Source organism: Megalobrama amblycephala, linkage group LG19 (assembly GCF_018812025.1).
Source record: "Megalobrama amblycephala isolate DHTTF-2021 linkage group LG19, ASM1881202v1, whole genome shotgun sequence".
NCBI classification, from domain to species: Eukaryota; Metazoa; Chordata; class Actinopteri; order Cypriniformes; family Xenocyprididae; genus Megalobrama; species Megalobrama amblycephala.
In genome coordinates this window covers 9,878,430-9,896,553 of record NC_063062.1, presented here as the reverse complement: position 1 = coordinate 9,896,553, position 18,124 = coordinate 9,878,430, and the positions used below count along the sequence as shown (strand labels likewise).

Here is an 18,124-nt window from a genome sequence, read left to right as displayed (position 1 = left end):
AAAATGCAAAAAATATCATTTTAATATTATGTGTATTATGAATATGAATAATGTTTGTTTTGAATCTGAAGTGCACATAAAATTGCATTAAATTCAAACTCCATCTCACCTCATTCATGATTTTGCATTGACATTCCTTCACGTATTTGCCATCGGCTTTGACAATGGTTTGGAGGAAGCGCAGGTACTCCACGTGACGGCCGTGGGTCTCAATGCAGTGCACGAAGTGATGCACCACACGGTCGCTGATCTCGTTGCACAGGTGGTAGTTGTTCCTGAAGATGTAGCACATGGTCTTTGCCTCCAGAAGCTGATCGAAGCAAAGACAGAATCAAATAAAATATGAATCAGAATTCCCTTTCAACACCAAAGAATCTATTATTAATTGCAAGGACATGTAATGCTCATTAACAGGGTCCTTCTCAAAGTGAAATCAATTTGTCCTATTAAAACGCACCCCGGGTGTGAGGAAGAGGTTGAGGTGTTTGTGCAGCAGCGCCTGGTTCTGAGGGTTGTCTCTGCAGAAGTACTGAAGGAAAGTGTGGGCTAGAGTCATGATCTCGTCCATCTTTTCGTCCCCCTGAAGATGGAGCAGCAAGAATTTGGCAGCATGAGAATCTCAAAATGATAATCTCCAAGTCTAGAGTCATTTTACTGTAGCATATGATGAGGTTAAACCACTTCTGAATTCATTTGTTAGTGCCTTGTTGTGGAATCCATCAAAAACTGAACTGGTCACATGATTCAATGTCCACACACCTTCTCATATGGGATCTGGAGGAGGTCCAGCACCACAGTGTGAGCTCCCATGTTCTTCAGCAGCCTTTGCTGCTGCACGCGAATTTTCTTAGCAGGAGAGCAGAGTTTACTGAGACTCAGCAGGATCTGTCAGACACAATATCAAACACAAAATCATGAGACTGGCATTATATGTAGTGATAATTCTGCTGTGTATACGGCTGTTGTGTAATATATAAAACTTGTACACTTTGGAGCTGAGGAATATTGAGTGAAAAAGTTCCCACCTCTTTCACAATTTTGTAGTTGTTGGCTTTGTTGCTGTCTATTTGAGGTTTATTGCTCCCATCCTGCACTGGGCTCAAGATACCCGCTTCCTGTAAACCAGAAATTACATAAAGTCAGGTAACATCACAGATTTTTGATTTACTATGACCGATACTCATACAGATTATTCTTGTTTAAGTGTCTCATAACTTATATGCAGAACTATTTAACTCCATTATTTCTGCTTCAGTGTCAATTTTAGTATTATTTATATATAGTATTTATTAATATTTTAATTAGTATTTATTAATATTTGTAATTACTAAATTTTTCATTTTAAATTTAGTTTAAGTTTTAGTAATTTTGTGTTTTTTAACTATTTCTAATTATCTTTAATTTATCTTCATTTATATTTTATATATTTATTCATATTTTATATTTTAGTTTTTGCAGTTTTAGTATTTCAACAAACAAAAAATAGAAATGTTATATTTATATTTATGCTTTTGTCATTTTTATTCATTTTTGTTGGGTTTTTTTTTTAAATAGTTTTATTTAGCTTTGTTTTATTTCAATTTAGTTTTAGTAGATTTAGTATTTCAAAATTAAAAAATCTTGCTTTGCCAACTAATAGAAATAAAGTTTATATTACTAAAAAAAATGTAATATTTTATTTCAGCTTTATTTCAATTAACAGAAACGTTTTTTAATAGATTTAGTTCACAATAACAACACTGTTCTGCTAACAATATCAAAATGAATAATAATGAATATTAAAAAATTATTAAACTACAAGAGTAAAAACAATGTGTATTATGAACATTATATTACTATCATTGGTAGTATGAGTTTATTACTTATACAGTAATATAATATTGGTCAATTATTAGAACTAAATAATTAGTCATCTTTTGAGGGTCACAGAATTAATTAACATCAAACATTAATCAGTGTATCAAAAAGTATAACAAAATAAGATTTTAAATGTAATCTCTACATTGTATTCGCAATGCACTGTGGCGAAGAAGCAAATCTGTTGCATTATAATTTAGCAAAACGCTTCCAGTGTTTCTCCTGCAAGTAGGTGCACACCTCCAAATTCTGCTCTTTGTTTTGACTCTCAGCAATATCTTCACCACCGTAACCTCCACTCTTCTCAACCCACAGCTCAGACTTCTCCACTGTCAGACGCAGCTGGTCCAGACTTGCCTTAATCTTCTTATAATTTTCCACATCCTCCTCAGAAACCAGCAACTGGACCTGTAAAATAAATACCATTAATTGCCAAATATTGGGTTATATCAATAAAGCAGACCATTTAAAATCTTGTGTCAGTCTGATAAGTAAGAAGACAGTATTATTGAGAGTGAGACCTGTTTGAAGGCCTGCAGAACTTCAGCTCTCTGACTGAAGTGTTTGAAGATGAGCTGAAGAGAGCCGGAGACCAGTGGAGGGTAGTCCTGCATGATGAGGTGAATGAGCACCCGCAGAAACGTCTGACCACCTTCATCATCAAGGTCCACTGGGCTTCTCTCCTTAGCACTGTGAACACAAAAACACAACTGAGTACTGAATAGGGTGACCATATGTGCCATTTTCCCAGGACGCGTCCTGTCCAGGATTTCTAAACAGCCATAATTGTTCATATTGTTGTTTGTTTGTTATTTGTTTAAATTAATTCAATTTATGTATTTGACACGAATGGACACAGGACAGCACACTGTACTGTTTTGTTATGGTTAGAAAATGTATCACAGTTTCCACACAAATATTAAGCAGCACAACTGTTTTCAACATTGATAATAATAAGAAATCTTTCTTGAGCAGCAAGTCAGATTTTATATTTTATATTTCAAAGTATTACTGTTTTTATTGTACTTTTAATCACATTAATTAAGCCTTGGTGAGCTTAAAAAGCATTAAATGTACCATCTCCAAACAAACAGTAGTGGAAATTTCAGCCTGTTTCTCATAAAGGTCTCATGTGACTTAAGAATATAGTTATAGAATATACTTTCATAGTGGTTTTTGTTTCTTTTGGAGCTTGACAGCAATTATGATTAACATACACTATCAATTTTGATTTGGTTATGTCCAACTGATAACTAATCCATTTTTTAAAAAGTCAGTATCGGTGCCAATATCAATCCAGCTATTGCAATAGTTCATTCTTAAGCACCAAACACATCCCAAATAAACATTCAAATAACACAAGGCAAATAATCATTCCCTCACCTTCCCGAAAACATATTCTCTGCTTTCTCTGCAATTTCCTCAATGTTTGGCTCTGGAATATGCGATAGGAATATTAAAACATACACATACACAGCCTTAAAACAAGAATAAACTCCTTAACTGGTATCTGTAAAAAGAATGTTTACTATATTAAACATCATTAAATGTCTCTCACCAGCCATGACAGGAACTTCCGTTACCGAGGCAGAAGTGTCCAAAGTCTGGTCACCAAACTCTTTTTTATAGATAGACAGCAGATAGGTGATGCGGTAATCGAGACGCACATTCAGAATGAACTATAAAAGAAAAAGATGAAATGTGAAATGATAAAATGATCAAATGATGCCAACATTTAAAGGACAGTCCACCCAAACGCTTCAAAACATTCATAAAAAGATTGTAAAATAAATCCATATGAATCAAGTGGTTTAATCCAAGTCTTGAGCTTCTGTTTACCAAATCTTGAGTGCTCTATGTATGTCAGCTGATCAATGTTATATGTGAATAAAAACCTAAATTAAAAAGGCACAATATGTAAGATTTTTGGATTAAAATATCCACTAGAACAATGTTAAATATTTTGTTGACTTGTGTACTGACATTTTCCCAAATGTTTCTAAGAATGTTTAAATCCACAATGTTGATTCCACAAAATCAAGGCATCATCAAGCTACGCCTTTGTTTTGAATAGCGACCTCTAGAGGCGAAAAATTACATATTGTGCCTTTAAAGGTGCCCTAGATTCAAAAATTGAATTTACCTCGGCATAGTTAAATAACACGAGTTCAGTACATGGAAATGACATACAGTGAGTCTCAAACTCCATTGTTTCCTCCTTCTTATATAAATCTCATTTGTTTAAAAGACCTCCGAAGAACAGGCGAATCTCAACATAACACCGACTGTTACGTAACAGTCGGGGTGTAAGCCCCAATATTTGCATATGCCAGCCCATGATTGAGTTATTACACAAGGGCAGCCAGTATTAACGTCTGGATGAAAGGCATTAGACAAGGGCAGAACGTCTGGATGTGCACAGCTGAATCAACAGACTAGGTAAGCAAGCAAGGACAATAGCAAAAAATGGCAGATGGAGCACTAATAACTGAAATGATTCCATGATAACATGATATTTTAGTGATATTTGTAAATTGTCTTTCTAAATGTTTCGTTAGCATGTTGCTAATGTACTGTTTAAATGTGGTTAAAGTTACCATCGTTTCTTACTGTATTCATGGAAACAAGAGCCGTCGCTATTTTCATTTTTAAACACTTGCAGTCTGTATAATTCATAAACACAACTTCATTCTTTATAAATCTCTCCAACAGTGTAGCATTAGCCGTTAGCCACGGAGCATAGCCTAAAACTCATTCAGAATCAATGTAATCATCAAAATAAACACTGTACTTATGCGATTAGACATGCTGCATGACGAACACTTTGTAAAGATCCATTTTGAGGGTTATATTAGCTGTTTGAACTTTTTTTTTATATTGTTTAAGGCAAGCGCGAGCTCTTGGGGCGTGGAGCACGGGATTTAAAGGGTCCACACACCCTGAATCGGCTCATTTCTAATTATGCCCCAAAAAGGCAGTTAAAAAAATGAATTTAAAAAAATCTATGGGGTATTTTGAGCTGAAACTTCACAGACACATTCAGGGGACACCTTAGACTTATATTACAATTTTTTTTTTTAAAGTTCTAGGGCACCTTTAAATATGTTCATCAAAAAAAGTGATCATGTCTCTTCAGAAGACTTAGACGAAACCAATTCAATTCAGATGGATTCAATCTCTTTATGAATGTTTTGAAGTGTCAGAGTTTTAGGTGAATTGACTTTCAATGGATAAAATATCTTTATTTGTGTTTCAAAGGTGAACTAACCCTTTATTATAATTTAAAAAAAACTTTTCTTCAACAGTGTGGAGGAGATAAACTTGAGTTTTGTGTAGTGTGACTAATACATTTAGTTCATTCCAATAGATTTACAACAATCTGTGATCCTGAGAATCACCTGCAGAATCTCAATAATCCTGAGCTTGGTGTCCATCACCATGACGTTCTCGTTGTCAGGGAGACAGATTTGCTTTCCGTGGATTGGCTGAGCATCGGGGAGACAGTGGGCCATCATCAAGCCTCTGCTCAGAACCATCTGAGTCACCATCTCACCCACACCATGGATGGTACGCATGACATTATTACCTACACAAACACAGCCTGAAGTGTTACAATGCCTCGAGTACAAACAGCTATTAATCTTGTAAAACAAATACTGAAGAAGCTTTACTGGAGTGAAAATAGACAACTTTAAAATGTGGTCTCACCTCCCTCAGGGCTCTTGTTGAGTTTGGACATAAATGTGAATGTGGGTTGGACAATGTCCAGGATGGCCAGCAGGGTGCGTGTGAGGCACAAGAGCTCATTAAAGCTGTAGAAGCCAAAGTAGACCAGGTTACGTGCCAGGTGGACCACCTGTGAGAGAGACAGACAGAAGCAAAGCCATTAAAATTCAAAGTGTTAGAGTGTGAATCATTGGTATTCTGGTTAGAACTAATGCAGCCAATCTGCCCTGTCCTCTGGACACATCATATTATATGCTCAGGAAAAATATCAGACCTGACACACAAATACAAAATAAACAGCAGTATAATAGATGTAAACACTGTCACTAACTACACCGATTTAGATGTCACAAGCATCAAGTAAAACATGACGTGACGTGATTCACTAAAAATAAAAGAGTCAGCTCATAAGGACTACACTGGTTGTGCTGTGTTGTTTTAATTCTTTACAAAGAACAAAGTCATTTGTTTGGAAATCCGTTGGACTTCACTGTTCCAATGTATACAGATGGATTTGATCTCCCAAAAAAATTGCTCATAAGGTCATTCATTTGGGAATCGACTACACTGGTCATGCTGTGTTTTTGATTCACTAAATAAAACCAACTCTTTAGAGTCATTTGCTAAGGAATCGGTCGGAATACACCAGTCATGCTGTATGAATAGATTTGATTCACTAAAAAAGCAGTTTATAATAATTCAATTATGATCCGATGCTTCATGAAGCAGTGTTTTAAAATCGGCCATCACTAAATAAGTCGTTATTTTGTTTTTTTGGCGCACCAAAAATATTCTCATCGCTTTATAATATTAATATTGAACCACTGAACGAACATGAACTGATTTAGATGTGTTTTTAGTACCTTTATGGATCTTGAGAGAGAAAGTGTCATTGCTCCCTATGGAGGCCTCACTGAGCCATCGGATTTCAACTAAAATATCTTAATTTGTATTCCAAAGATCAACGAAGGTCTTACGGGTGTAGAACGGCATGAGGGTGAGTAATAAATGACATAATTTTCATTTTTGGATGAACTAACCCTTTAAATTGGGAATCAGACAACAATAGCCATTCTTTTTGTTTTGATCCACTCAACAGATCAAACTCATAAGAGTAATTTGATCAGGAGTCATCTGAACTACACCAGTCACGCTGTACAGGGGAATTTGATTCACTTAAAAAAAGCAACTTATAAGAATCATTAGTTTGTGAATTGAACTACACTGTTTGCACTGTATGATTCTGATTCACTACAAAGAACCAATTCAATAGAGTCTGTTCAGGAATCAGCTGGACTACAACATTTTTGTTGCATGGACAGATTAGACTTATCAACAACAACAAAAAATCATAAGGGTCATTCATTTGGGAATCGGACTACACTGATCACACTGTATGCTTTTGATTCACTGAATAACCAACTCCTTAAGAGTCATTCATTGACTACACAAGTCACACTGTATGGTTAAATTTGAATCACTAAAAAAGCAGCTTATAAGAGTTAACAGTTCAGGAATTGGACTGCACAGTTTGTGCTGTATGGTTTTGAATCAATACAAAGTCATTAATTCGGGAATCATCAGGCTGTACGTTTCGCGCTGTAGATTCAGAAGCGGTGTTACTGAGTAGTAGACCAGGAAACAATGTTGTAGTATTTCGGTATGGTTTTCTGTTCACAATAATGGAAAATTACATGTGTGAGAACTGCTACAGGAACCAAACGTCATCTCACCTCAAGTGTCAATTCATTCTTTTCTCCGTCTCCAAATGGATCAGGCTGACTGACAACATCTTTGAGATATTCATCCACGAAATGCATAGTAGGGGCAAACTTTCTCTTCATCTCCTCTCTAGACGTGTCTCTGAACTCATAGTCATACCTGTGGACCAAATTTACATTCAGACAAGCCAAACAACACAAAGCAGTCTTATAAATACAGCCATGTGATGCGAGAAGCAACACTGGAAAAAAGTGGCTTCCATCTTACTCATTGACGGAGATCTTGGAGGGTATCTCGGTCCAGAGACGTGCATAGCGAACGGGCACCACGGCCTCCTGTGGGTCGCGGTCCACGTGCATGTGCAGCATTAGACGACAAAATGAGGCACGCAGGTTGTAAGGCAGACAGTCATCAAACATGCAGCGCAGGATTAGATCCACTGGCAGCTGATTGGAAATCTGATTGATGGCCAGATACTGCCGGTCCAGGCACATTTTAGCAAAGAGATTGAGTTGACACCTGCAAGAGAACGGATAGGACACTTGACACAGCTGTATAAACATTCATAAATACTTCAATTTAAAATGAATCAAGCAACCTGCCTAAAATAAAAGTTAAACTCACCTATAATAGGTGATGATGTCAACATCCATCTTTTGTCCATCCTTGGCATCCTGAGCCAGGTGGCGGATGGACTTCCCATGAGGCTCTTTGTGGTTATCAATCCAGTATAGCCACACTTCTTCATCATCACCATCCTCCTGGATTAAAGATGGACTCTAGGGACGTCTCTGTGTGTGGGATCAGTCTAAAGAAACACAAGCCCTTGTCATATATCTTAACATAAAAAGCAAAATGACCTTGTCAATAGCTGTATACTGTTATTGCAGTTTAATCCAATTATTCTGAGTCATTGTTATACAGCTAATCTCAGAAGGCAGCACAGAGGAGCTCTTACTTGGTCTGAATAAGGATGTCTGCATTGATGGGGTTCAACATGAATTTGCAAATCAGCTCCTGAGTGACAGGAATGGCTGTTTTGTTGGAGACACACAGGTCAGACAAATAATCCAGAAACCTGGGGGAAAATGCACAAGAAACATCCTGTTAACTTTGAAACCACTTCTAACCAATGTGAAAATGGTACTTACAGTATATCAAATGCAAGAATCACATCTAAATGTTCAATACTGTGCAGAAGTTTGGGGTCAGTACATTTATTTTTTAAAGAAATTAATACTTTTATTCAGCAAGGATGCATTAAATTAATCAAAAGTCACGATAAAGACCTTTAGGGGAGAGCGGGGTAAGTTGTCACACTAACATTTACTGAGTACCATACATCACAATGGTATAAATGTCATATCAAACGAAAGAAGGAAGTCTTGGGCACATATGTTGTTTTCATTACATTTTCATATCTTATCTCATTACGGAGTTGTAGACTGTTGAATAGAGAATGTGCAATTGTGACAATTTGCCCCATCGGCGGGTAAGTTGTCGCACTAGATTATCTAAAAATAAGAACACAACTACTTAATTGTTATTATTGATTAAAATTTTTTAATTCAAACCAGAACAGGAAATATAAACAATCATGCCTAGAGAATTTGGAAAAACTATTATTTCAATCCAAACAATACACATTTCAATCAAAACACATTAAGTGGCAAGACCAGTTTACTTTGAACTTTAAACTCAAACTTTCTCTGGCTTGCACATAGATCCATGATAACTGAATGGAATACTGCAGATAACTCGCTTAACTTAAAATGTTTCATCTCTGAACATAACTGACTTAACATGTTGAACCTCTTTTTTGAGCATGTTATATGCGTTTATTTGTACTGGGGCAAGTTGTCACACGTGACGACTTGCCCCAAAGTCATTGAGACAACTTGCCCCAAACTGACGTGTGCTATTGTTGGCTAAATCTCAAGGTTCGCTCAACATAACACGTCAGCTAAAGTATCAAAAGACACGTTATTGTCTCCTCTATGTTGCGCAAAATAATAATTTTTAACATTCATATCTAACAAAGTTGTATTGCATAAAATTTAAAGTGCAAATTTTTTACTTTTTAAGACAAAAAATAAGAAAATTGTGCTAACCTCAGATTAGAGCGATCTTGACCACATGTGAACAGGAAGTTGACTATAGAAGAAGTCGTCACACAAAGTGGCTATTTGATTTTTGAAATAGAGCCTCTAGTTTTGGAGTTATGAACAGTATGACAACTTACCCCGCTCTCCCCTACATTGTTACAAAAGTTTTCAAATAAAATTAAAATAAATGTGGTTCCTTTTTATGCATCACATTTTTGTTTAAAATAATTACAGTATATTAGAATGTCAAAGAAAATCTCTAATTTGATCTCAATATAATTGGTTCCAAATTACAGAAATTAGTTTTCCTTAGAGATTGCTTTACGATTCCTTTAGCACATTCTGCCAGTAGTGGTTAGTTTCAAACATTAGAGTGGATGTCTAAATCTCTGTGTCAGACCTGGGCTCTCGGTTCCTGCGCAGAAGTTTGACAAAGGTCTCAATCTCACGCGCTGTGATGTGCTTCTCCAACAGCTTGCGGTTGTTGTGCAGAAGAGCAGTGATTGTGTCTTCGGCCAGGATCTCATAGCCAATCTGAGCCTGCATAATTGAAAAATTCTTGGCTATGTACTCCTGTGATGAAGAGGACACATGTATTAGTCTCATACATTGACTGATTTAATTGGAGTTGATCATTGAAGATGTTCCTTGCCTGATTCTTGCGGTAGTCTTGTTGGGAATGGCGCAGGATTCTGTAACACAGCTGTAGCATGTACTTGAATGCAGAGTTGCGCTGCTCGCCCAAATCTTCCAGCTTCGGCATTGGCGAGTCTTTAACCTCTGAAAAAGGGGCTTTAAGAATTCCAAAGATCTGCAAACATAAATATTACAGTCAGAAATCTGACATGAAATTGATGATCCTTAAAGAATCAAGTTGCTGTGAGTTCACCGTTTAAACAAACCTGTGCCAGGATGTTTTGCTCTCTCATGAGTTTCTGCCTCTCTCTGTTGGGGTTTGAGATGACCACAGACAGCACGTCCTGGCCGTTGTTCGGCACTTCGCACACAAAGAAGACCAGATCTTCCAACAGCTTAATGGTAAACCTGAACGTAAAAACGTAAGAGCAAGTCTGTTTTTAAAACTATGAATGTATAATGGTGATCTCATTTACTGCATAACAATCCTTTGCTTATATCACTTGAAATATATATCTAGATGCCCACCGGAACATCTATCCTAAAGGTGAGGTCACATTTACTGTTCCTCTACAACATTTTCCAGTAATTCCAATAGGAATCCACAAAATTAGAAGTTTCATGTGCAGATTTCGCTCATGTTCAAGTTGGTCACTTGAAATTGCTGTGCTGACCAACAGAAAAGCTGCTTGATTGGACATGTACATAGAGACATACATCTCTACCTAAAAAATAAAGTTTTTTGCAGCGATACCATAGACGACCCATTCTGGGTTTCGCAAAGAACATTTCATTGAACAGTTCATAAAAGAACCAATTTTTTCTATCTAAAGATGTTCTTTTTTTCCACTATAAATAACCTTCTGGGCAGTGGAAAGTTTCCATAGATGTTAAAGGTTCTTCATGGAAACATTGATGCCAATAAAGAACCTTTACTTTTAAGGGTGCATGCTATTGACAATGGACCTGTTTTTGCTAATGTGAAAAGAAAAGGTCCATTGTGACCACACAATGAAGGCTAATGTGACCAGACCTTTACACATTCAAAAGGCCTCCAGTAAGTATGACATTACCTGCGTTCATTTGCTGCTGCGAAATTGCTGATACCCAATATACGCACAAACGACTCCAGGACCTTGTTGGCATCATTGGCAAAGTCCAAGTCTCTGACCTCTGACAGGGGGACAGAATTTATGGAGAACGCCTCCTTGTCCTCCTTCATGTGGCAGGTGCCGATCTGTATGAATAAAGAGAGAAATGACATGAGCTTTCATTGACAAGGATAATTTTTCTTCAAATTATAATGGAAGGAAATAAACAACCTTGAGCATAACGGGCCGTTCTTCCTCAACATCAATAGGAATGTTAGTACTGGTCACCCAGGTGTTTGTGCACAAGTTCCTGAGTCTCACATATGAGTTCCTGAATAATAAAAAAAAAAAGGTACATATTTTCAAGGGATGTACCAATGAACTTACTGTTGTTAGCGTCATTCTTTGATGTTTGATCTACAGGAAATACCAAACAGTACATGCAGCATAGTGTGGACCCCTATTCCATCGATAGCACTTCAATAAAACACCTAACCTTGACAAATGGTTTCGTAAGTACATTTTAAAATCCAAAAGGTTGCTCTAAAAGGCTTTGTGAGCACTTGAATGCATTGAAACCACTTGTCCTGCAAACCTGTACTGCAATTTTTTCACACCTACATCTCTTAGCTTGCACTTCTATCCAATTTTGGAAGTATGTATTGCCTCTGTAAGGGGGATTCCTTGTACTGTTCCTCACTGTGGATAAAAGTATATGCTAAACAAATAAATGCAAATCTAAATGTAAATCCACTGTGAAACTGTTTTGCATTCTCAGAGGGTTTTCCTGGATGAAAGTTATTTTGGTGTACAGGAACTAACCTGGGAACCAGGCAGTCTGCCCGCTGTAAGGTGGTGGCATCCAATTCAAAGAGAGAGGCGATGTCATTGCCGTGGGGCACTGCAACGAGGGTGTAGGGGATCTTGTCAGCCTGCCACTTCTTTTTAGAGTACAATGAGTCTGTGTTGGTCTGATGTTTGCACAGAGAGACAGAGGAAGGTCACATTGGTGAATAAAGAGCCACATAAGACAATGCAAGTACACTGAATCTGCACGTATAGGTAACTATATGATTTTTTTTGTTATTTTTATTTTTTTATTATTTTATACATGAAAAAAATTTAGGGTGAGGGACCTCAAACCAGGGTTATTATAATTAACTAAACGTAAAACCATTAAAAACATTTTTGTAATAAAATAAATGTTAAGTGAATATATATATATATATATATATATATATATATATATATATATATATATATATATATATATATATATATATATATATATACATACACACACACACACATATATATATATATATATATATATATATAAAAAAAATATATATATATATATATATATATATATATATATATATATATATATATATATATATATATATATATATATAAACAAACTTCCAATAGTTGCCAAGGAAACATTTCTCATTTTCATTTATGTAAAATGAACTAAAATAACTAAAAATAAAACTGAAATAAAATTAATACAAACTATACAGACATAAAATAAATATGACAAACAAAACAAAACAAAAATTAAAAATAAAAATTAATTCAAACTATTAATAAAAACAATAGTCTGAGATACTATAATAGTATCTGAATGATATTAGCACTGCCTCAAACTGGTCCCACTGCAAAATAAAATAAAATAAAATAAAATAAAATAAAATAAAATAAAATAAAATAAAATAAAATAAAATAAAATAAAATAAAATAAAATAAAATAAAATAAAATAAAATAAAATAAAATAAAATAAAATAAAATAAAATAAAAATAATAGTGATGCAATCCCAGTGGAAGTCTATGGGGCAAAGCATTTAAAAGCAGCAATGTGCAACACTTATTTTTCTTAAATCATGACAGGATTTCACGATAACACATAACACTAATGTTTAATGTTTAACACTAATTTAACTCATGTTAAAATAGACAGTGTTTATGTCTTGTGGCTATACTTTTATTAACGTGTATTTCCTGTGCAAAATCTTGCACTTTATAGTTCCATTGTAAGTGCACTACTGCAAAAATATTTGTGCTTGTTTTTAAAAACTGAGGAATGTGTAGGAATAATTTTCAGCATAAATCGACAGCATTGCACCTGGAATTCCTATAATGGAAATCCAGAGAAAAACCCAGAGGTCATCTACAGTGAGAAAATTATGCAGGACTGCATCTGTGGCACAGACTGTTTTGATGGAGGGCTATTTGGAGAGCAGCATTATAAATTCTCCTCTGCTCTGACTCTCTGCAGCTCCTCTGACTCACTCCTCCACGGAAGCAGACAGCACGTCTGCCTGACTCTCACGGGGCACCCCCAGATTCAGACATTATGTAAGGAGCCCCCTCTGCGCGTGTGTGCGAGTGTGTTTGTCTGTGAGGCTGCTGAAGCAGAATGCTAATACAGCGGAAAGGTGCAGTGCGTGATGCAGGCTGAAGAAAAAAAAAAAATCTCCGGAGAGTAGGAGGACGAGGAGTTGTGCGAGTCTGTCTGTTGCAGCGTGAAGGAAGGGAGAGAAACAGATTACATAATAGTGAAGTTGTGCAGGAGAGTTGGGCTGAGCCGCAATGCTGTGTATCCGAGGCAGAACGGGTTCTGTTCGCTTAAGCAGAGCGAGTCAGAAGCAAAACTTCACCTAAAGTTTAACACAATCTGCAAATGTGATTCTTTCATATACAATCTATTCGTTACGGCTGTTTTCGCTTTAATACTTTAAAGTCTCGCATCAGTGTTTTATCGTACGCTAGGTCCAGGACATGAGTTTGCAAACTTGTGTTACACTTTCTGCTGTGATTGTGAGGAAAAAAATGTGTGGAATTCTGGTGAATGGGGAAAAAAAATCTTCTGTGGAACTCAGCAGAGCTTTCTGTGAAATTCCTTGCAGTCCTAGTTCCATTGTGTAGGCTGGCATCCATGTGAGGTATGACTTACCTCATTTTTGGTGCTGATACTGTCTGTTCGATCTTTAAAATCAGGATTCACCTGAAACAGAGCCAGAAGCGTTTATGAAGGCCCTACGACATACACACACAGACAAAGGCAGATTCTTTCAGCATTTTTATCTTAGACAATAAGCCCTCTGTCTGCCCTGTGCACAGTGGATGGCTGTGACTGATTCTATGTGACAATAACATTGAGAAGACTGCCACCTGCAGCCCATCTTCTGCACTCTCACAACTATAAAATATAATAATAAACCCCACTAGAAGAACATTTTATTACACAGAGGTTAATTTTTTATAGTTTAAGAGAACTAAATTCTCATATGCATGTACATTGCCGTTCAAAAGTTTGGGTCTGAAAGATTTTTTTGTTTGTTTTTTTAACCAAGCCTTCATTTATTTGAACAAAAACACACACAAAAAACAGCAATATTGTGATTTACTATTCTTTTAAAATAATTTGAATATATTTTAAAATGTAATTCATTCCTGCCACAGAGAGATATTTTTTTCAGGATTATTTAATGAATAGAAAGTTCAAAAGAACAACAACATTTATTTGAAATAGAAATAGAAATATTTTGTAACATTATAAATGTCTTTACTGTCACTTTTGATCAAAGTGAATAAAAGTGTTAAATTCTTACAAAAAATATATATATATATCTTACTGACTCCAAACTTTTGAACAGTATAGTATGTCACATAAGTATTAATAACAATTATAATAATAATACATTTTATTTATAATGCGTTTTTCTTAAACTCAAAGCGCTACAAGTACAGTACAAATGCATCCATAAAAGCAAAAAAAACAAAAAAGTATCAAGATGTTTTTCAGGTATTTAGTCCAACACAAATTAGACTATTGTTGACATACAGTAAAAATACAGACCTATAAAATGAAATGGAATATTATCATATCTCAGATTGGTCTTGGGAGAATTTAATGAGAAATATTTGTCCTCAATTTCCTTGATGTCTATAATAAACAGTATATAACCCGAATTCCGGAAAAGTTGGGACGTTTTTTTAAATTTGAATAAAATGAAAACAAAGACTTTCAAATCACATGAGCCAATATTTTATTCACAATAGAACATAGATAACAACAAATGTTTAAACTGAGAAATGTAACAATTTTATGCAAAAAATGAGCTAATTTCAAATTTGATGCCTGCTACAGGTCTCAAAATAGTTGGGACGGGGGCATGTTAACCATGGTGTAGCATCTCCTCTTCTTTTCAAAACAGTTTGAAGACGTCTGGGCATCGAGGTAATGAGTTTCTGGAGTTTTGGTGTTGGAATTTGGTCCCATTCTTGCCTGATATAGGTTTCCAGCTGCTGAAGAGTTTGTGGTCATCTTTGACTTATTTTTCCATTTGCACCAAATGTTCTCTATAGGTGAAAGATCTTGACTGCAGGCAGGCCAATTCAGCACTCGGACTCTTCTAGACAAAGCCATGCTGTTGTAATAGCTGCAATATGTGGTTTTGCATTGTCTTGCTGAAATTCACAAGGCCTTCCCTGAAATAGACGTCATCTGGAAACATGCAAGCTGCCCATACCGTATGCACTTATGCACCCCCATACCATCAGAGATGCTGGAAGGTCTCTCTCTTCTTTAGCCCGAAGGACACGGCATCCATGATTTCCAACAAGAATGTCAAATTTGGACTCGTCTGACCATAGAACACTTTTCCACTTTGAAACAGTCGTTTTAAATGAGCCTTGGCCCACAGGACACGACAGCGTTTCTGGACCATATTCACATATGGCTTCCTTTTTGCATGATAGAGCTTTGGTTGGCATCTGCAGATGGCACGGCGGATCGTGTTTACCGACTTTGGTTTCTGGAAGTATTCCTGGGCCCATTTAGTAATGTCATTGACAATCATTCCGATGAGTGATGCAGTGTCGTCTGAGGGCCCGAAGACAACAGGCATCCAATAAAGGTCTTCGGCCTTGTCCCTTACACACAGAGATTTCTCCAGTTTCTCTGAATCTTTTGATGATGTTATGCACTGTAGATCAGTGGTTCCCAAACCTGTCCTGAAGGACCCCCAGCACTGCACATTTTGTATGTCGCCCTTTTCTGACACACCTACTTCAGGTCTTGCAGTCTCTACTAATGAGCTGATGAGTCGAATCAGGTGTGTTAGATGAGAGAGACATCCGAAATGTGCAGTGCTGGGGGTCCTCCAGGACAGGTTTGGGAACCACTGCTGTAGATGATGAGATTTGCAAAGAATTTGATGTTGAGGAACATTGTTTTCCTCAATCTTTTTACGCACTCTTTCACAGATTGGAGAGCCTCTGCCCATCTTTACTTCTGAGAGACTCTGCCTCTCTAAGACATCCCTTTTATAGCTAATCATGTTACAGATCTGATATCAATTAACTTAATTAGTTGCTAGATGTTCTCCCAGCTGAATCTTTTCAAAATTTCTTGCTTTTTCAGCCATTTGTTGCCCTCGTGCCAACTTTTTTGAGACCTGTAGCAGGCATCAAATTTGAAATAAGCTCATTTAGTGGACAAAAGTGTAATATTTCTCAGTTTAAACATTTGTTATGTTATCTATGTTCTATTGTAAATAAAATATTGGCTCATGTGATTTGAAAGTCTTTTAGTTTTCATTTTATTCAAATTTAAAAAACGTTCCAACTTTTCCAGAATTCGGGTTGTAGATCTAGAAGAGAACTGCTAATACATTCTGACATTCTTTAAATATCTGTGGGCCTGTTTACACCTGGTCACTTCATGCGCATTTACTAATCAGTCAGCTATTTGTTTTGTTAAATCTCTTCCATTTACATGTGACCACGTCTCCACAAAACTAATATAAATTCAATCTTCAATTCCCATTGAAGATTGCTACCAATTTATTTATCATCAGCTAATTTCAAGATCAAAGATTGCAATAGGAGAGAGATCGGCACCAGCACTGGCAAGATAATTTAGTCACACTACTTTTAATAAAGTTGATTGTGTGTGGAGCTTCAGAATGTGACAATGAACTTTCAGTTTTATTTGTGGCACGCTCTCACATGTTTTTTTATTTTTTTTATTACTATTTTGGGAGGAGTAAAATGTACATATGTGGCTCCAACAACCAGATACATTTACACTTGTCCAGTTTCATCTGGAATGAGTCTCAAACCACATCCTAAAGCGGTTTGAGTGACTGGATTTAAATATGCCTCGAATACGTTTCAGAGGGCATTTACACCTAGTCTTTTCACGATTGGATAACTATCAGTTCAGAGAAAATGTATGAAGTGACCAGGTCTAAACAGGCCTATCATTCAGATACTCTTACTTCACGGTCAGTAGAGTAAATACAGCTAAAGTGGCAGGCAGGTGAGTTTACCGCTCTAGGAAAATCTTCATGTGCAGCATGCAAATAAATGTAAACCACAGGCATTCACACAAACCACATCATATACTAAACAGCTCTTTAAAAAGAAAACAGGATCAGTTTCTGGGAAGGACCAAACAACGTAGATGGAATGTGTACCTCTGCCGCAAGGTAGTTTCCTGTGGCGAGGTGTTTGAAACGAAACAGGCTGTTCCACTGACCGGCTCCTCCTCTGCAGGGGTCATAGTGTACAACCTGAAGCACAAGGATTAGAGACTAGATTAATTCTGTACAGGATGATATTGACAAAACTAAGTATGAATAGATAAGAACATTTACTATTGTTCATAGACTATGGTTTGGGGTAAAAATTAAGAAATTAATACTGTTCTTTTATTCAGCAAAGATGCATAAAACTGATGAATTATGACAATTTTAAGACATTGTTACAAATAAAAAAATATTTTTTAACCAAATTCAGTTTTTTTTCTTTCTATTCTTCAAAGAATCCTGAAAAAGTATCATGGTTTTCACAAAAATATTAAGCTGCACAACTGTTTTCAATATTGATAATAAAAATAAATTTAATTTGAGCAGCAAATCAGCATATTAGAATGATTTCTGAAGGATCATGTGACTCTGAAGACTGGAGTAATGATG

General features: G+C 36.2%; 1 protein-coding gene across 1 annotated transcript in view; it reads right to left on the bottom strand.

Annotated features, from left to right (window-relative positions):
* Positions 1 to 18,124, bottom strand: part of itpr2 (inositol 1,4,5-trisphosphate receptor, type 2) — a 115,308-nt gene that overhangs the window by 73,712 nt on the left and 23,472 nt on the right. The window contains 23 exon segments of the mRNA XM_048169074.1: positions 110 to 310; positions 458 to 580; positions 760 to 885; positions 1,026 to 1,115; positions 2,098 to 2,265; positions 2,379 to 2,547; positions 3,241 to 3,292; positions 3,416 to 3,536; positions 5,256 to 5,443; positions 5,566 to 5,713; positions 7,317 to 7,464; positions 7,573 to 7,824; positions 7,930 to 8,066; positions 8,068 to 8,113; positions 8,264 to 8,383; positions 9,811 to 9,983; positions 10,063 to 10,221; positions 10,313 to 10,454; positions 11,120 to 11,283; positions 11,369 to 11,468; positions 11,960 to 12,108; positions 14,095 to 14,145; positions 17,624 to 17,719. Of these exon segments, the coding sequence (XP_048025031.1) occupies positions 110 to 310; positions 458 to 580; positions 760 to 885; positions 1,026 to 1,115; positions 2,098 to 2,265; positions 2,379 to 2,547; positions 3,241 to 3,292; positions 3,416 to 3,536; positions 5,256 to 5,443; positions 5,566 to 5,713; positions 7,317 to 7,464; positions 7,573 to 7,824; positions 7,930 to 8,066; positions 8,068 to 8,113; positions 8,264 to 8,383; positions 9,811 to 9,983; positions 10,063 to 10,221; positions 10,313 to 10,454; positions 11,120 to 11,283; positions 11,369 to 11,468; positions 11,960 to 12,108; positions 14,095 to 14,145; positions 17,624 to 17,719 (3,123 nt within the window).